We start from the raw sequence: 20,027 nt of genomic DNA, 5'->3' as shown, positions 1-20,027 counted from the left end.
CGCTCAGCGGCGGTACTCTGGCCCGTGGTACGCTCAGCGGCGGTACTCTGGCCCGTGGTACGCTCAGCGGCGGTACTCTGGCCCGTGGTACGCTCAGCCACGGTACTCTGGCCCGTGGTACGCTCAGCCACGGTACTCTGCCCCGTGGTACTCTCAGCCACGGTACTCTGCCCCGTGGTACGCTCAGCCGCGGTACTCTGGCCCGTGGTACGCTCAGCGGCGGTACAGTGGTACGGCGGCGCCGGCCGGTCCGCCGCAGCGCACCTCCCTGCGGCTCCGCAGCCGGCCGAAGCCTGCCGCCCGGCTGGGCTTGTGTGGCAATCTGGCTCTTTCCGTGGTCGGACGGGGTGGTGGTCGCACAGGCCGTTGGTTCACGGGCTGAATGCTCCGCGGGTTTGTTAGCGCCCCGTCTGCGCACGAGAGTGCAAAGGTGATATGTAGACAGTGTGGCGGCCTGTCGCCGTGTGGTCCACATGTCCCCTTCACCGCTCCATGAAACGTGCTGTGCTCGCGTGCAGGCGGTGCCAGGTGCCGGCCTTTAAGTGCCATATGTCCACCCACCATTGACCCGGAAGCGAAGGTTTCCATGGTCATGAGTTAAGCACTTTACGTGGGCTGACGGCACGCGAAAGGCGCATCGCTGCTAGCGAACTCAGCTACCGAGATATAGCTATGTCGAGTCGCGGGCTCTTGAGCAGTACTCCCGGGGTGTGTGCAGACCTGGCCTGCTACGAGAATAGTTCTGGAACGACCCGCTCGGGATGGGCAGTGACAAATTGGATGAAGCGGGCAATTCAGCGATAAATGAAAACCAGGCATGTTCACCAAGCGCGGTCGAATTGAAACATGCATGGTGTATAGTCTTGCGGGGTCGTGTTCCGCTGCGTTTTTTCCCTTCGGAAGACCGTCTGTTTTGCACTGACAGCATTTTGCGTTGGAATGAGCGCCGCCGACCCTTTGCCACGAACGATGCTTCCGCGGGATGCTTTGTCATCACGCTGCCACGCCTGCAGCTGGCAAAGCGGATACGACATGGCTGGCGCGTGCGTGCGAATTGAGACCTGCATCTGCCTGCGCATTGTTCATGGTGTATGGCCCGTGGGAGTGCTGAGATGGGAGCCTGTGCCGGCGGGCTGGTCTGCGATGGTGGGCGGACTCAAGAGGCGGCCACATGTGACACCGCCCCCGCCGGCCTGCGCGCAGGCATCGTGGAGGAGTCGGTGACGGGCGTGCACCGGCTGTACCAGCTGAGCAAGCAGCAGAAGCTGAGCGTACCGGCCATGAACGTGAACGACTCGGTCACCAAGACCAAGTTCGACAACCTGTACTCGTGCCGCGAGAGCATCATCGACAGGTGGGCCAAGCATCGAGGCTGACCGCTTCCTCCGCCGAGATCCGACCAGGACCGGCTTAGTCATGCGGCCCTGCCTCCCCCCCCCCCCCAAGCCGACACGCTGATGTACGAGAAACCCGGTGGAAATGTGACTCGGGATGAAAATTTGATCTTCCTTGGATAACGTGTGCATCTGTATGTGCATACGAAATGAATAGGAAGTGTTTTCCTCCCTTGACCCGTTCGCGAGCTCTAGCATGCTGTGATGATGACCCCTGACCATGGCTAAGTGTACTTGCAAGATGTGAGGAGTTGCATGCTGGCATTTGTTTTCCTGATAGACACATAGGAACAGAGGCACGTGTGGCCGTGATAGGCAGTTGTTGAATTTCAACTCACCACGCCGCGGAGCCTGCGGATATTTTCGTCGTGCATTGTGTTCCTGAATGACTTGGCATGTTTTCAGGAAATGAAACCCTTGTATGACTCGCGATTGGAAAATTATTGTTATTTCCGTCGATGCGATGGACCAGCTATGCATTATGCATGATGCGGAAGTGCTGAGCTTATAGATCTGTTCTGGCGGTCGGAGCAGCAGTGGCGCCATCCGGGTGCGGTGGCGCCGTCTGGACGGGAATGAGGACAGACAACACGTCAGGGGTCGGTTATGTACTACGTTACGCATAGCTGGGGTGGAGGTTTTAATGGAGCGTGACCGAAGCGTAACAAAGCGCAAGGGAAGAGCGTAACGTTGCGCTCAGGTGTGGTGCCAAATCACACCGGCTTCTTTCTGAAGAGTTTTAAAGGCCTGATACCCTTGGCCTCCTCTCGTGGCAAGCAGCACGCCCGCCTTTGTTTCACACCCCCAGCTTAAGTTGTGGCCAATGGCACTCGATCTTTTTGGACGTTCCACTCATCACGCCCTTACCTGGGGAGGGTATTTCGCCCAGGATGACCAGTGCGTAACCGGGGGATGGGGTTTGGGAACGGTCAAAAATGCGTGACGTAATCTATGAACAGCCTGTTGTGTGCCGATGAACCGCGCTGATGAGCAGCTTGCATGGTTCGGGTCACGGGGATCAAGCTGTGCCCGGTTGAGATTGGTGGTCACGTCATCAGCGCCAACGAGCGCTCAAGTCTGGCTGACTTCTCTAAATGTGGAGAGCATAAGATCACGAACCAACTTGGATCACCTGCGTACGAGTCTCCCACCTGCAGAGGGGCGCGGGCCGCCTGCTCAGCCCTAACACAGTGGTGTTTGTGACCCGTCCGCTGTCTGACATATGTCACCTCTCCAGTCCTCACATACGGTGGCGTGTGTGGCCGGTCCGCAGTCTGACGTGCGTTATCTCTTCAGTCCTCACGTGCAGTGACGTGTGTGGCCGGTCCGCAGTCTGACGTGCGTTATCTCTCCAGTCCTCACATACTGTGGCGCGTGTGGTCGGTCCCCAGTCTGACGTGCGTCACTTCTCCAGTCCTCACGCGCAGTGACGTGTGTGGCCGGTCCGCAGTCTGAAGCGCGCCACCGACATCATGTTCGGTGGGAAGCAGGCGCTGGTGTGCGGCTACGGTGAGGTCGGCAAGGGCTGCTGCCAGTCGCTGAAGGGGCTCGGCTGCGTGCTGTACGTCTCCGAGGTGGATCCCATCTGCGCCCTGCAGGCCAGGTACTGCTCGCCCTGACTGTGTCACCGCCTCGGCTTGGGAACAGGCTCCCGGAAATGCCGTCCCCGGCCGTGTCCAGCGCCTGTCCGGGCTTCTATTGTGGGAATGGTGTAAATGCGCGTATAGCTTTATTCGGAAAGTCCGGAACCGCTAGTGTGAGAAGCCGCGATGTATCCTAACACTATTTCGTACAATATCCGTTCCGGTTTCTCATGGAGAAATGTGCATGCAAACTTAATCCATCTCAGGAAGTGAGGGTAACGTTGCAGCAACCCTGGCTGAGTCTGAGACCCATCGGTTACCCCACAGACGCCCCGCCGCACAGAAGGTGCGGGTGCTCGAGGGGGGGGGGGACTGGGGAAGCGGGGTCGGCTGCGCCACATGACTTTGCATCGGGGAAGTAATGGGATGAAGGAGTTCGCGTGGGTTACCTCAAACTCTCATTCACACGGTAGTAGTATACGTTCTAAGTTTGCACCAACTGAACTTACATACACGAGTTGGTACTCTGCTTCTTTGAGACGGATGCAGAGAGGCGGGACCTGTGCTCCTCGGCTGTCAGCGTCGGTTTCGAGTTGCCGTCGTTGCGCGGCGTCTCTGCAGCCCCGTCTTCCGCCGCCCGCAGTATGGACGGGCTGCGCGTCGTCAAACTGAGCGAGGTCATTCGCAACGTGGACATCGTCATCACGGCCACGGGCAACAAGAACGTGGTCACCCGGGAGCACATGGACCGCATGAAGAACGGCGCCCTGCTCTGTAACATGGGCCACTCCAACACGGAGATCGACGTGGTGGGTGCGCCGACAGGCTGTAGTTCGTCTGGCAGTCACACGATGGCGCTGTCGTCACCGTCCTACAGTCTGGCGATGTGCTAGGCCAGTGGTAAAGCGACTCCTAAGCGGACTGGTTTGTACATCTTCATGCACGTTTACTGAGAGATTACATGTATTAAGGCGTGTTCAAGGAGGCAGGGCACTTTGCAGTGGTTGCTGCATGGCGCAGGTGAATGCACAGCAAAGACAGTTTTTTATGGGATTTGTCTACACGACATACGACACGGTTAAGTCGCAATGTTTGTGGCACTGGAACTGCTACAGTGTTCATCGAATGTCCAATTTGTGCGCCTGTCCGCAGAACTCGCTGCGCACGCCCGAGCTGACCTGGGAGAAGGTGCGCTCCTCGGTGGACCATATCATCTGGCCGGACGGCAAGCGGATCGTGCTGCTGGCCGAGGGTCGCCTCGTCAACCTCACCTGCTCCAGCGTGCCCTCGTTCGTCGTCTCCATCTCGGCCGCCACGCAGGTGAGAGCCGCGCGCGCAACCGGCCGGCCTGCCAACTGGTGGTCTCGCGGCGCGTGGGTGGGCGGGTCGTGTCGTCGGCACGGGCCTTCAGCGGGAGACCGACTGACTGACAGACTGAGCCCGCCAGCCCTGTCGCTGACTCACTGTGTCTGTCGCGCGAAGGTGAGGATGCCGGTCAGCCGGTTTGTCCGATGCGCCGCCAGGTGCAGGCGGGGCGCTGTGGTGTGAAGGATCTCTCCCAAACATGAAGAATGGTTGGGTCATGCGGAGCGAAGAACGACTGACGAAACTCCATGCAGATATTCCGTGGGTTGCCGGATAGTTAATAAAATGGTCTCGTCTTCGGGAGGCCCCTAATCCCCAAGCCGTCATTATGGGAGTGAGCGGCCGGTCGGACGTCGCTCAGGATGACAGATGGTCGGTTTGTCGGGCTCGGTGTGGATCCCAGACGGGTCGAACTCCTGGACTCGCACTGCTCTTTGAAGGATGACTGGACCATCTGAGCACTCAGAAGAAAAGATGGCTGGGGCGTCGGACCGCTCAGGAGGGAGGGTGGCTGAGGCGACTGACCACGTAGAAAGGGAATGGCTGAGGCGACGAACCGCGCGGAAGGGTGATGGCTGGGGCGTCGGACCGCGCAGAAGGGTGATGGCTGGGGCGTCGGACCGCGCAGAAGGGTGATGGCTGGGGCGGCGTAATGCGCAGAAGGGAGGACGGCTGGGGCGTCGGACCGCGCAGAAGGGTGATGGCTGAGGCGACGAACCGCGCAGAAGGGTGATGGCTGGGGCGACGTAATGCGCAGAAGGGAGGATGACTGGGGCGTCGGACCGCGGGGAGGGAGAATACCATACCTGCGGTCCGCCGGTCTGTGAGCCGCTCGGGAGGTGTGGCCCGTGAGGCCGCACAGAACATCTCCACCGGGTGTTTGGCAGGCGTCCTGCAGGCTCAAGAGGCCCGTTTGGTTGTGTGCGATGACTGTGACACCTGCTATGTCGGCCTTGTGCGACCTCCGCTCCGCCGGCCCGATGTCAGCCTGGCGGTGATGTGGCGTGACAGCGCCTCAGGCGTCATTGCCCCCGTGTGGCATGGCGGTACCTGCACGCAAGTCTCCACAACTTTGTGAAGTGGCACGTTATTGCCGACATTTCTGAACTTCGCCATGATTTTTGCGTTAAAAGAATTTGCTTAGAAGGTGCTATCTATTCGCCTGCCGTCGTTCGAGAAAAACACGAATGCGTCCGGATGAGCGGGGCAGGTCGGTCGGCGCCCGCTGGAATCAGCCGCGCTCGGCGAGGCCAGACGCGCTGTTTGGCGGGAAGAATGCAGCGGGGGCCAATAGCCGCTGCCCGCCCGCCCTGAAAACACTCGGTCTGGCCGCAAACTATTCCAATCTGGCGCGCGTCCGCTCGGCGCTCCTGGAAGAGGCGCCGCCGCGTGGGCCGAGCCGGCCGTCCGGACAGGTCGCGTCCGGCGCCGCCCGACTGGGGCTCGTGGCCGCCGGCTACCAGCTGTTGGAGCCGGCTCGTTTGCGTGCAGCTGACGCGTTGGGGAAACCGTTCCCGTGTGCGACGATCGATAAGCGCAGTAAGTCTGGCTAGTGCTGTCTTATGCTATGCTGCCTCATACGGCGCAACACTGTCCCTGGTCGCGTTATTGTTCAAACGCAGTTAGGAGTTTTCTCGTATTTTGGGTCTACATCGTGTTCTAGGTGTTCGGGTCTGCATCGGGGTCTAGGTGTTCGGGTCTGAGTCGCCCTCTAGGTGTTCGGGTCTGAGTCGTGTTCTAGGTGCTCGGGTCTGACTCGTACTCTAGGTGTTCGGGCCAGTGTTTTGCTCTAGGTGCTCGGGTCTGCGTCGTGCTGTACGTGCTCGAGTCTGTATCGTGCTCCACAAGGACTATGCGTGCATGTTACAGCGGAGATGTCAATCTCACATTGCCGCTATCTCCATGAGACGTTGCAGCGGTGCAGTCAAAGGACGCAGATAGCGATTCATTACGCCCCGCCGGGACTCGCCGACACTGTCTCCTCCAGTCGGCCGACCTCCGTGCCTCGGCCGAGGTGGAGGCAGCTTCCGATGTGCGCCCAGAGCTGCAGGCATGCGGGGAAGGGACGGCGCCAGTGCCGCGCTTGGCAGCAGTGATAAGCCTCTCTCATCTGTGGGACCCGCCCCTCTGGTAGCGGTCGTGAGTGGCTCGTCACAGTGGGTGTGAGGGGTAGGTGGTTCAGTTTGCAGTTTTGTTGGTGGATAGTTTTCCTCGTGGTGTTTGCGGGTGGCCTGTCGTTGGTGCGTACTTACGTTTGTTTTCATTGGCGGCTCATGCGTCTTGTCATGCTGCCGAGGGGTTCGTCTGTGCCGTCTTCTTCGCGTGGGGCTTGCCTCTGTAATCGAGTCCGTGGGAGAGGAATGCCCTGTGGCGTGCCCTTGGGCGGCGCATATGTGAAGTCGTGTTCAGCAGTGACTCGTCTCTGTTGTGCTCCGTGCTGACTCAGGTGTGTTCCCTGGGGTGACAGGCCACGCGTGTCTTTTGTCGTGCTCTTGGGTTACCTCGCCCCAGTATCTGCGTTTGTGAGCAACTTGAATAGTGTTCGCTGGACGCTCGTCTCCGCAGTCACGTTTGTGGGCGGTTGGTCTGTGTGGCCATTTTCCTGGTTGGCCGTCCGGCAGTTGTAATGGGTGGGGGTGGCGCTTCACAGAATTTCCGTCGGTGGATGATTGTTCTCTCTGAGAAGTGGTGCTCGTGGGTGGTCTGCCGCGGCGGCTGTTTCCGTGGACGACTCAGCGATACAGTCGTGCCCGGAAGTGATTGGTGCCGGGACTGTTGATCCTCGGCGCTTTAGCGCATGTTGGCGCGTGATTCCTGCCGAATGCTTTTCCTGGAAGACGACTGCCTGGAACGGCGTGATATTGAACTATTCAGGCTAGTGGATGTGCTGAACTGTCCAGCTTGATGCTCGGTGGTCCAATCGTGTAGGGACTAAAACCTCGCCGGGAAGAGATCCGTATTTCATGAGGATAATGTGAGCCGTCCTGTATATTCAAACACGCTCGAAATAGACCGAAATCCAAAGGCTGTGAATGAAATGACATCTACCCCGAATTCATCCTACAATATTCCACGAAAACGGCGGCGGAGTGTGCTCGATCCGAGCTGGCCGTGGACTTGTCGACCTATTGAGGACGGCGCCGACTTCCGTCCGGCCGGCGCGGCGCGGCGCGGCGCGCGGCTGAACGTGACCGCGCTGGGCGGCGCGCGGCTCGGCGGGGGCTGCTGCGGGTCACGCGGCGCGACAGCCCTCCCGGCCCGCAGCCAGCGGCGCCGCAGCCGGCAACTTTGTTCGCCCGGCCGCCCCCGGCCCGGACCGTGTCTTGCGGCTGCGCCGCGCCATGATATATGATCAAAGTTCGGAAAGTGATTTCATGCTCAGAGGCCGATAATGCGGCGCTCGGCCTGGTGGCGGCCGCCCCCGGCGCACCCCGATGACGTCACACCGGCGGAGGTCACCGAGGCCGGGCGAGCCGGTGACAAAGGCAGAGGGTCGGCGGTGACGCACGCGTGACGAGGCTGCGGAGGGAGACGGATGACGTCACGGGAAGTGACGCGACTGAGGGGTGTCCTCACGCGCAAGGAAGGAGGTGTGTAGGAGGGACGGTGACATCGCACAGGGCGTGGGGCGTTGGCATGGAGGGAGTGTATTGCAAATCTGGATGGTATTGCGATGGCTTTCTTTGTACAGATGGAACGTAAGAAATGGTGCCACACAGATTAATGTCGAAAAAGCACAACAGGATTTCACGAAACCGTGGCTTTTTGACGAGTTGTTCTCAAGCTCGCCAGTGCTGATTGCTTTCGTCAGTAGCAATGGCATCAGCTGCACCAGTCAGCTGCACAAGACGTGCGCCGTCGTAATAGCGTTCTCTCGGATCCAATGTCGGTTCTTGGACCAAGTTATTCCCCCGTCCGTACTTGCCTGTGCTATGCCTAATCCACGTAATAGGCCCATTCCGGGCAGATTACGTCTGGCTCCGTCTCTGCCTTCCGACGGCGCCACTGCGCCATCTGGGGATTTTGCGGCGCAATAGGCGGCCAGCTCAGGCGGAGTTCGAGCCCCGGACCGGCGCCTTCCAGCGGCTCCGGTCCGGCCGGTCGGCGGCGTCTCGGGCGGCGTGCGAGCTTCGGACCGGCGCCTTCCAGTGGCCCCGGTCCGGCCGGCCGGCGGCCTCTCGGGCGGCGGTCGAGCGGGGCCGGTCGGGCTCGCGTACGATCCGGACGAGTCCAGCCGCGTCCGACAGCAGCGGCTGGGAGGCGTCGTCCCGCCGCTGTCGGCGTCACCCAAGCTCCGGGCTGCGGCTGCGGCCCTCGGACCCGGAATGGCGCATAGGGACGCGAGAAAGTGACAAGTTAACACTTCTGCTGTTTGGGTGTGCAGATCATGCAGTATACACCATCGGACTTGGTGTCCTTTCTGAGCTGCTCTATCTTGGTTCATTCAGAACATATGTAGGCAAAGCATATGAATGCATGTATTATGCTGGGCTAGGACACTCCCTTGTATGAAGCGCCAGCGATTGCAGGGCTACTCTGCGCTCCCATCCCCAGAGAGGGAGCCGGCGGTCAGCCACCGCGCGACCGTGGAAACGCGTCGACTGGGACGCGTTCAACCTGAATGCTGCTTGCCGATTTGGAGCCGCTCTGCGCCGCTGCCACCACAGGTGACAAGGTGGCCGCGTTTATGGAAGTATGGAACGTCGCAGTCGACGCTCACTGCCCGAACATCGCAGAGAAGTCGCGCCGGCCCGGCTGTCCGTGGCTGCGTGGAGATAGCAGCGACTCCGCAGCTGTGGAGGAGCGTTACTGCGCCCACGGGGCCTGGAAGTGCTTCCATACCACAGAGGCGCGCCGCGCGTACCAGCGGTGCCGTAACAGAGTGAAGCGGCTGAACACTCGCGCGACGCTCCTACCTGTGCAGCAGTCCGCTGACAGGGCGGCGAGATTTCTGGCGCCGCCTCAAGCAACTCGGACTGTAGCCAGCGAGAGGGCGCGACACACCCGATAACAGCATGGGCGCCCGGGTAGACGCACTCAATGTCCACTTCGCTGCCGTTGGCCCCCGCATTGCTGCAGAGGCCGTGGCGGTGTGCGGCAGTGCGGGTGCGCTCTCGGTTGGACCGCGCCCGTACCGTGTCTGCACCTCGGTATTGTCCCCCCATCCAGCCACTCTACCGGAGTTCTCTGCAGCCATCAGGAACATGAGCGCGTTGAGGGATGTGGGTGTCGGTGTACCACTTCGCGCAAAGAAAAGGTGTTTCCCTGTCATCGGCGCTCATCTTCTACATCTGACTAACTTGGTATCACATCACGCACTTTTCCGCCCGTCCGGAAGATCGCGCGTGCCGCCCCGGTGTTCAAGTCGGGCGATTAATCAGACCTGAAGAACATTCAGCTCATTTCTCTGCTCTCTGTTTGGTCGAAAATGATCGAGACGGTCGTCTGCTCACAGCTACTTTCCTACCTTCTTGACAGTCATGTACTGACGCCATCGCAATATGGTTTCCGTCCACGTCACTCGACGGAGGGTACCCTGATTGACGCTATCGGGTGGCTGGCAAGGATTGTCGACAACGGCCATGTCGTGTCGATAACGACGATTGACCTTTGCAAGGTTTTTGACAGCGTCGATCTCGGCGTCCTCCTTGGCGAGCTGGAATGGTGCGGGGTGTCCTCTGAATGGTGCGGGGTGTCCTCTGAATGGTGCGGGGTGTCCTCTGAATGGTGCGGGGTGTCCTGAATGATGCGGGGTGCCCCCTGAATGGTGCGGGGTGTCCTCTGAATGGTGCGGGGTGTCCTCTGAATGGTTCGGGGTGTCCTCTGAATGGTGCGGGATGTCCTCTGAATGGTGCGGGGTGTCCTCTGAATGGTGCGGGATGTCCTCTGAATGGTGCGGGGTGTCCTCTGAATGGTGCGGGGTGTCCTCTGAATGGTGCGGGGTGTCCTCTGAATGGTGCGGGATGTCCTCTGAATGGTGCGGGGTGTCCTCTGAATGGTGCGGGTGTCCTCTGAATGGTGCGGGGTGTCCTCTAATGATGCGGGGTGTCCCTGAATGGTGCGGGGTGTCCTCTGAATGGTGCGGGGTGTCCTCTGAATGGTGCGGGATGTCCTCTGAATGGTGCGGGGTGTCCTCTGAATGGTGCGGGGTGTCCTCTGAATGGTGCGGGATGTCCTCTGAATGGTGCGGGTGTCCTCTGAATGGTGCGGGGTGTCCTCTGAATGGTGCGGGGTGTCCTCTTAATGATGCGGGGTGTCCTCTGAATGGTTCCGGGACTACCTCAGCTGTCGGCAGCAGGTGGCCAGTGATGGCTCGTTTACTCTATCCCTATCCCACGGAGTGGCCCGGGGATCCCTTGTGGGCCTAATCTTGTTCCTCATCTTCATCAACGGCCTATCCAGCTTCCCACCTTACGGCCGCCTACTATCCCACGCCGATGACACCCAACTCTTTGACTCCACTACCTCCGATGTCGTCGGCCTGTACAGCCTGAAAGCCCGTGTCGAGGAGTCCATTCAGTGCCTCCTAAACTGGTTTCAATCAAAAAGCCTTAAAATAATGCCCAAAATGACAGACTTCAGGCTGAGTGGCATCAAACCCTCTATCACAAAGACCTGCAACTTCCACATTACCGTCTGTGGTACAGACATTCATCCATCATCTTCAGTGAAAGTACTGGCGTACTCCTCGACCACCACCACCTCACCTGGGAATCCTACATGTTTCTCGCTCGGCACTGTAATCCAATCCTCGTATCCCTGCTCAAAATTCAATACCACTACTCCTGAAGTTTTGAAGCTCCTTGCCCAAATACGCATATTTCACATCCTCTTCTGCCTGTCCTGGGGTGGAGCGGCCGAGCGTCACCTAGACGGGGCGTTGGCGTACGCAAACGACCGGCATACGCAAAGGGTGATGCACTTCGCGGCCAGGCCAGTAAGTGGTGTCCGCCGAAGCGATCCCATTTCACCCGTCTTGGAAGCGCTCGGCTGGCGTAGTGACGCGGGTCTCGTGCACCACCGGGACTGCCGGACTGTGTTCGGGGCACTGCACGTCCCCGGATCCCTCAGCGCACTGCGTGCTCTATTCGAGACGCGCTCCATGTCTTCCCAACGTCAAATTCGAGCTGTTTCCGGCGGTGTCGGCTCGCTACATCTGCCGCGCGTCCGACTGAGCGCCACCCAGTGGCACTTTCCGCACTGCGCCACCGCCGCGTGGAACCGGCTGTCTGCGGCCGCCGTCCGCGCCCCCTCGCGTCGGGCATTCTTGACTGTTTTAAATCGCTGATTCATTGACCGAAACTGCTTTTACCTGTGCGTGTTTAAGTATCTCTGTGTACTATGTGTGTGTGTTTTTTTTTCTTGTGCGACTAGGCGCAGAATAACTACCACGTGTATGCGCTTCCAATAACGAAAATCAGTACATGTAGCTGTAACAGAGGTCGTATTAGTGCTGAGAGGCCATGGCGCAGCCGGAGATCGAAGCCGTATTAGTGCCGAGAGGCCATGACGCAGCCAGAGATCGAAACCGGTCTCCCAGGTGGGAGCGAAAGACGCAAGTATTCGGTAATTACGCCTCCGCTGCGCGTAGTAATCCGCGCTACACAGCTTGTTCATGTGCTGTGTTACCGAAGTACGCTACGTGACCTCCAGCGCAGCCGACGCGTCGTTCTGATCCATTGGACGCACCGCGCACTGCCAGCAGCTATGACTGTTTCAGTATACTTTTGGAATGTAACTACTTTAATGGCATGGTTTGGCAATTCAAGCGCATTTACATCAAATGACCTAAGATTGCATACGCACTCGCAATCGTCAGAAAGACACCACATCAGGTCGCCAACGAGGGCTTCTGGCTGGATGTGACCGTATCGTACCGTGTCAGCGTACCGTGGCGTTTATAATTACTGAATTTTGTGGACAATTGAAATACCAGACATGAATGCATGTGATCGGGGTAAAGTCATCTTGTGATTCGCAACGGTGGCAAAATCTTTGAAGCCCGTTGGTGAAGGTCGTCTATGCTTTTTTGTGTTTCTAGCTTCGAAAAATAGCGAATTTTGCCAGCTTCGTTGTGCGGACGGGGATGGCGAGGGGGGGGGGGTCTGCCAATCTGGCACACCTGGTGGTTTGCTCATTTCCGGCGCTTGCATAGGCGTTTGGCTTTTGCATTTATCGATGGAATATACAATAGTCATACCGGTGAAAAGTACGTGCACGGTATTACAATGTTTGTGTTCAGGTTATGTCACTCCTGGTTATTTGGCGACAGAGCTTTGTCGCGTGTATTATTTGTACACGCTCTCCTTGTCCTTGTTCTCGTTTCTGTGTCTCCTGCCATCGGGGAGTAGCGCATTCGCTCGAACTTTCAACGTCCGAACATTTTCTGTAGGGCCAGACCCCGCTCCTGTCCAAGTGTCCCCCTCAAATGAACTGTTCGTGTGTCGGCGGGCGCCAGCGCGCGCGCGCGCTTGTGTGCGTGTGCGTGTGCTTTTGCGTGTACGTAGGTTGCGCGCGCGCGCGCGCGCGTGTGTGCGTGTGTGTGTGTGTGTGTGTGTGTGTGTGTGTGTGTGTGTGTTGTGTGTGTGTGTGTGTGTGTGTGTGTGTGTGTGTGTGTGTGTGTGTGTGTGTGTGTGTGTGTGTGTGTAGGTGTGTAGGTGTGTAGGTGTGTAGGTGTGTGTGTGTGTGTGTGTGTGTGTGTGTGTGTGTGTGTTTGTGCGTGCGTGTGTATGTGCATGCGTGCGTGCGTGCGTGCGTGCGTGCGTGCGTGCGTGCGTGTGTGTGTCTTTCATCTGAGGCAGCGAAGGCTGTTCATGTGGAGTACTTATGAAATGCTGCTTGAAATTGAATTCGGTGCCACGGAGGTCTTTAAAGGTCTGTATCACTTGCTGCGTTTCTACGTTGACATCAAAATACGCTCGGGTGCATCTCTGAAAGTGGCATGATCCTGAATATGCGCGTGTGGTCGTGTTCGACACCAGTGCTTATCCCCGGGATGTTTGAAGACGTGACGTGCTCGCGTCGATCCGTACCGGCCCGCCGGCCCGGGTGCGGTGGTGACCGCACCGTCGCTGGAGCGGTGTGCACGTGACCGTTGGCTCACGCGCCGACGGCTCTGCTGCAGGCTCTGGCGCTGATCGAGCTGTTCAACGCCCCGGCTGGCCGCTACAAGGCCGACGTCTACCTGCTGCCCAAAAAAATGGGTAGGTACCGCCACGCCCTGTCCTGCGACGCCTCCCTCCCGTGCCCGCCTCTGCCCTGGCGACGCCGACCTGAGGACGGCCAATTCCTCAACACGTAGTGCGGGGCTCGTGAATGCACTTCTCAGCATCAACGCACGGATAGCATGCGCTTTCAGCGAGGTGGTTACTGAATGATAGAGAAGTTGAACTGAAAGGATAGTGTTACGCTGGGATGGTCCGGGGCGGTGTTACGGTGGCCTGGTCCGGGGGCGGTGTTACGGTGCCCTGGTCCGGGGGTCGGTGTCACGATGCCCTGGTCCGGGGTCGGTGTTACGGTGCTCTGGTCCGGGGGCGGTGTTACGCTGCCCTGGTCCGGGGTCGGTGTTACGGTGCTCTGGTCCGGGGGCGGTGTTACGGTGCTCTGGTCCGGGGGCGGTGTTACGGTGCTCTGGTCCGGGGGCGGTGTTACGGTGCCCTAGTCTGGAGGTGATGTTACGTCGCCCTGGTCCGGGGGCGGTGTTATGCTGCCCTGGTCCGACGGCTGACCGTGGGTCGCGGCCGGCAGACGAGTACGTGGCCAGTCTCCACCTGCCCTCGTTCGACGCCCACCTGACCGAGCTGACCGACGAGCAGGCCAAGTACATGGGCCTCAACAAGGCCGGCCCGTTCAAGCCTAACTACTACAGGTGCGTATATTTGGGGGAGAGGAGGGGGGGGGGGGGGCACGGTCGTCCGCTGCCCGTGATGAGTCGCCGTTCCTGGATGGACGGCTGATGGTCATGCTGCGCCTGCTTTTGTACGATCGCTGCTTGTTCACTTGGAAAGCTGCCAAAGTGGCCTGCATTTGTGTTGTAATAATCGTGCATTTTTCTGTCCAACCAGCTGCGTGACTTGGTATCCATGCCGCCATCTTTACAAGTCATTGCTTACTGTTTCAGCCATAGTCAGATGTCCGTAACGAAGAGCATGTCAGCGTTGTGTATCAGCGTTGTGTATCCAGTTTGTCCCATTTGTCTCTGATATTTTCACGAAAAAGTGCTACGCACTGTAGTAATGTTTCAAGCTGCCTTGAAAAACCGTGTCATCACATCGATGTTGTATAAACGGTAGGCAGGAATAAATTCCGCTGTCTGCGTTGAACTGTGCTTTTTAATTTTGATTTGTTTCTAGTTATTTTTAAGATCTAATCCAAACCTTTTGATCGAATGAACTTCTGGAATCAGTGCCCGCGTGCCACTGTGAGCACTGGTTTTTCCCTGAGCTCTTACCTCACCATCCGATCAAGTAACTTCGAATCAACGGCAGAATTTCTCTGCGAAGGCTAAACGTACCGTGAAGCCCTCTGACGTCACCTGGCACTGAGCGCGGCGGCTGCCACCGGCCGCGGGCTATCCCAGTCAGGGGTGAATGGTGGGTGCGTTAAGCGTCTCGAACCCACTCGGCCGCCGGTGGGCGAATCCGGTGGCAGGTGCTCCGGTAGACCGTTGTTGTATCATTGTAATAGTTTCGTTTCTAACAACCTAATCATTTGTGAGCAACAACAACCACATCAGTTGAGAGCAACAAGTTGCAACGTCCTGAGCAGACAGTAATTTTTGGGTTGTATTCCACGTCTTGCTATTTTGATATCCAGCTCGCCAGGTTAATCTCGTCGGCCCGCCCCCGATGGCTTGGCCTTCTATTCCCAGCACACAGCGACAAACATGTGCTAATGAGCATTCAGAACGTGTCCCCACCGTCTCATTGATGCGGCAAATTAATTTCAGCCCCAGGCTTGGTTGGGAGCCGAGTGTCCCGCTCACCGCATTAAGGTGGCGCCATCGTGCTTTGAAAGTGCGACGTTTTCGCAGCAAGGCTTTAAGTGGCGTTGACTGTTGGCTGCCGCGGACGGAATGTGGGCCGCGCGAACAAAGCTGCGGCCGGATGGCGGTGGCGATTAGCCGGTGGCGAGGGGCTTCGCCGAGCGCCGGCGCCGCCCGGCCGGCGCTCGGCGAGCTTCCTCAGGCCGCCGCTGCCGCCGCCCGATTACCGGGCGATGTGGCATAGCGTTTTTCATCAGAGGAGGTGGCGCGCGCGGTCGGCCGGGCCAGATTTGTTTACGGCGCGGCCAGCGGCGGCGCCCGGCCGTCTGATGACGGCCGCCTGGTGCCGGCTGCGATATTCGGCCCGCGCGCCGTTATTAATGGCGTTATCCGGGCGGCCGGAGGCGGCGGGGGCGCGCCCGGCCGGCCTGCCTCCGATTGGCCGCGGGCGCCCCCGGCCGCCGGGCCCGGCGTGGCGGCCAGGCCGGTCGTTGCCGCGCCGTGGGCTGGCCCTGCGTCACCCAAGCTGTTTCTCCGAGCGCCCCCCCCCCCCCTCCCCCCGCTCTCCCCGGCGCTTTTGACGTTGACGACGCGCTGATTGAAGCTCTCTAAATATTACCTGGCTGGTCTGGACTTTCATGGGGTCATTGAGGCTGAGTGTAGGCGTGTGACAGGGAGGAGCGTATTTTGTAGTGGATTTGTCGTGTATCGGTGCATTGCATTGAGCTATTTGCCGTGGATTAAATGTTTATTGCAATACCTCTGCCCTGCGTGCGTAGGGTAACGAGGACAAAATAACGAAGTTACTCACAGCTGCAAGAAGCAAGTGTAGGTAAGGAACGTAATAAGATTTGTATACATCATGTTGTGGGTTACACACCTTTGACGCAAATATCAACGTCGAAAGAGCTTGATCTGGAACTTATGAGGTCGGGAGCATGGTGTCGTATTGAAATGCTTGATGCATAACTTAGAATGTTAGCATTGTGCTAAAATTGTGTGTGAGGAATTTACCGTCGCCTTCATCAGCTGCATTAGATGTTAATAATAGACGCGCGGGATTGTCTTGAACAAATAATGTCTTAAATCATCTCTGGAAATAGGTCGTCGTGACAACGAATGATACGCTGACGTCGGTATCACTGCTCCTAGATCCCCAGGCTTTATGTCCTTAATCTGCTTCAAAAACGGTTAGCGTTTGCTTTCGTAGACAGAACATCTGGTGGCTTTAGTCCCATTGTCCGGCTAAGGCGCGTGTTTTTATGCCGGAGCTCGTGAGTCGGCTTGCCAGGCTCCAAATTTCCTGAAGGTGTGGAGGCGTGACCCCCCTTTAAAGAGCTACCGTTGCCATGATTGGGACTTAACGGCGTATTCAGCAGCTGGAGTTGCCTGGCGTCGCCTGCCCCCCACCTGGGCAAGAAGGGTGGGAACCGCGTTAACTGCCAGACTGCCGATCCCCCGCTCGTGTTTCGTTCCCTTTCGGCGCATTAGGCCGCGGCGGTGAGCCCGCCGCAGCCAGCCTGCTGACGCGGCGGCGCCCAAACCTGTCCGGTGTCTGTGCGGCGGCGGGCACCAGTGCGGCGGAGGCGCACGCTCCGCGACACACGCGCAGGGCGGAGCAGCGGCGCGGCCGGCCTCCGGGCTCGGCCGCGTGTCCGTGGGCTTCCGGGCAACGGCAGCCGGCCGTATTAGGACCGTGGGTGGCGAGCCGACGCTGCCGCCGACAGCCGGCCCCGCCGATATTGCCCTGTTTGCCGTTATTGCGAGGGCGATCGATGCTCTTTATTAAGTGGAGAGGCGCCATTTCTGCACCGAAAGAAACGCGACGCGATATTGCGGCGGGCCGTGCGGCGCGCTGACGCGACTGCGATATTGCAGGTACTAGGAGCTGTACCTGGCTTGGCGTCCGGCCCGAGCCGCCCCGGCCCGGCCCACGGGCGGCGGCCGCCGGGCCTGCCGCGGGCGCCGCCCGCACCGACCGCTGCCGGCCGCAACACCTGCCGACACGCCGCGATCGTAGCTTATTGGTGACGCCTGTGTCATAGAATGCTTGTCAACCCTCGGCCCGGCTCGAGCGCAGTGCGGATGTGCGCGGCCGGCGCTCGGCCGGGAAGCAATGTGTGCTGAACGGCGTGAATCGATTTGTTTCGGAGATGCGGTGTGTTTCTAGCTTTGTGTGAAATGTTACTGCGCGATCCGCATTCGTTCCAAATTCAGCAGCTCGGCACTGGTAAGTGAGACTGATGTGGGCGGCTCATACCTCGGCTAGTTCAAATGAAGCGGCGTATGGTCATCAGCTGTGCCTCGCGTACTTCCAAATCATGTGCCCAGCGTGCTTGCGTGGCTTTAGCGCCCAAAGGAGTCGTTCTGCACTCGGCTGACAGTGTAAATCGGCTAAAGGCCGACGGCGCCCCACCGTCCGCCCGCGGCATGGGTTTTCACCAACTGTTAGCTGAGGGAGGCGCCGAAGCCGGCTCGTTCGGTGACTGTCGGCGACGGGAGGCGCTGAGGCCCGCTCGTTCGGTGACTGTCGGCCACCGCTGCAGATGTATGGTGTCGTTCCGTCTTGGCCACCGCCCGCGTCGGCGGTGGCGCGGACGGCCCGACAGTCTCCCAGTCCGGCACGCCGCCGGCCACGCGCTGCCGACGTCACACGGTCATCGGCCAGCCGGTCCTCCCGGCCAAAAGCCCATTGGCAGGTGCCATTGTGAAGAGGCGTCCGAGATTTGTGTAAATGCTTCTAATGTAATGGGCTGCTCCGTGTTCGCCTGCTCTCTGGTTTTTAATCGCGTACGTTGCGGTAACCATGTATGGCGGATTTCGCCGGCTGGTCGCTTCAGCGTGCCCTGCTTCCCATGGAAACATCATGTGGGTCCTTATCGGGATAGATCTTGTTGGACTGCTGAGAAAATGCGACGTTAGACGAGACAGGTGGTCATCAGATTGGTCCCGTGTTCATAGCTGGTCTTGGATTGTTCACTTCCTGTCGTGACAAGTTGTCACGAATCTGGACAAAGCTCAATGGATATGACTAAAGTCGTTTATCCACTAGCATCCTATTGATGGCGTTTTGGGCGATTTTAGCTGTGGCGCCAGTCATTTTGGACGACAATTTCTCGGAGGTATTTGGCCTCAAACTTAACTGCGTTGCGTTTTCGCGTTGCATTTCGTCTAGAGGTGGGATGACGTGGTGGCATCCTTTGATCTTTTCTACTCTTCCGCTCGGATATTCAATAAATGCCATCATTGCATACACATTCCGCCGCTTGTGAGCAACTATTTGTTTAATCTGGGTGTCTAGAAAGCGGTTTAGCATTTTGCCATGGATTGGTAGTTCTTGTCTGTCTGCCTGAATGTGTTAATTATGCTAAGGTGTTTGGGATGGGTCATGGATCGGTGTCGCGCAGAAGGCAGCTGGATCGGTCTCGTATTTTACTGACGGAATCCGCCGTGACGCGTCGGCGTGTTATCGGCATTGCGTGTCCTAAGCAACGCGTGACGTGACTAAAACAACACGTGACGTGACTAAAACAACACGTGATGTGACTACCCGTTATTCGGGACGCATTTCATCGTGCGCTGGTCCGTTCCGCGACTGAGGTGCCCCACCTTGTGATCTACGGTCGCCGCGAGGCCTGCCATGGCGCCGGAAGTGAAAGCAGCCGGCTGGCGGGGGCCCCGAGGTCGTTGCGTTGAACGTCGCCGAAAACACTGATGGTCGCCACTCTGCTAAGTTATGTGACATCGAGCAAATAAATCGTTATTGAACTACCCGAATGTATTCTTGGTGACGGAAATCCGCGCGATGTCGTGGGTGCCGACAGTTCATGGCGACATTTCAAACGAGCATAGGCCTAGCGCAGTGAATGCTTGCTCGGTGAGTGAGATCACCAAGTTGGTTAAAGCAGACCTTGGGCAGAGTTGAAACTGCCAGCAGGTTAAAGCAAGCAATGGCCAGGCATGAGATCGCTGGGCAGGTTGGGACGCAGTGAACAGGCCTGAGATCTCTGGGCAGGTTAGAGCACAGTTGTCAGGGATGAGATCGCTGGGCAGGTTAGAACACGATGGCCAGAGTTGAGATCGCTGGGCAGGTGAGAACACAGTGGCCAGAGGTCAGATCGCTGGGCATGTGAGAACACAGTGGCCAGAGCTTAGATCGCTGGGCAGGTGAGAACACAGTGGTCAGGGCTGAGATCGCTGGGCAGGTTAGAACGCAGTGAACAGGGCTGAGATCGCTGGGCAGGTTAGAACACCGTGGTGAGGGCTGAGATTGCTGGGCAGGTTAGAACGCAGTGGTCAGGGATGAGATCGCTGGGCAGGTTAGGACACAGTGGCCAGAGGTGAGATCGCTGGACAGGTTGGAACAAAGTTGTCATGGTTGAGATCGCTGTGCAGGCTAGAACGCAATGGTCAAAGGTAAGATCACTGGGCTGGTTACAACACAGTGGCCAGGATTGAGATCGCTGGGCAGGTGAGAACACGCGGTTAGAGCTAAGATCGCTGGGCAGGTAAGAAGACAGTGGTCGGAGGTGAGACCACTGGGCTGGTTGCAACACAGTGTTCTTGGCCCGTGTACACGGTGCGCTGGGACCGCGTACTTGGTCTTGAGACTTGTACTTGGTCCGACACTCGAGTCTGCTTGGACCAGACTCGGGTGCCGGTCAACTTAACCTTTTGGGTGATGATCTGCCTAGGAAGTTG

The 20,027-nt window shown here is 58.4% G+C and overlaps 1 protein-coding gene across 1 annotated transcript in view; it reads left to right on the top strand.

Moving 5' to 3' along the window:
• Nucleotides 1-18,579, top strand: part of LOC119111932 (adenosylhomocysteinase-like 1) — a gene marked incomplete at its 5' end in the record, with an annotated part of 34,610 nt that extends 16,031 nt beyond the window's left edge. The window contains 7 exon segments of the mRNA XM_037235812.1: nucleotides 1,204-1,354; nucleotides 2,845-2,997; nucleotides 3,621-3,786; nucleotides 4,130-4,297; nucleotides 13,467-13,545; nucleotides 14,090-14,210; nucleotides 17,205-18,579. Of these exon segments, the coding sequence (XP_037091707.1) occupies nucleotides 1,204-1,354; nucleotides 2,845-2,997; nucleotides 3,621-3,786; nucleotides 4,130-4,297; nucleotides 13,467-13,545; nucleotides 14,090-14,210; nucleotides 17,205-17,211 (845 nt within the window).
• Nucleotides 18,580-20,027: the final 1,448 nt, after the last annotated feature.

The sequence above is a fragment of the Pollicipes pollicipes genome, unplaced genomic scaffold (genome assembly GCF_011947565.3).
Source record: "Pollicipes pollicipes isolate AB1234 unplaced genomic scaffold, Ppol_2.1 Scaffold_7261;HRSCAF=8764_pilon_pilon_pilon, whole genome shotgun sequence".
Lineage (NCBI taxonomy): Eukaryota > Metazoa > Arthropoda > Thecostraca > Pollicipedomorpha > Pollicipedidae > Pollicipes > Pollicipes pollicipes.
The sequence above is the reverse complement of the archived record's forward strand: the minus strand, read 5'-3'. Positions and strand labels throughout refer to the sequence as shown.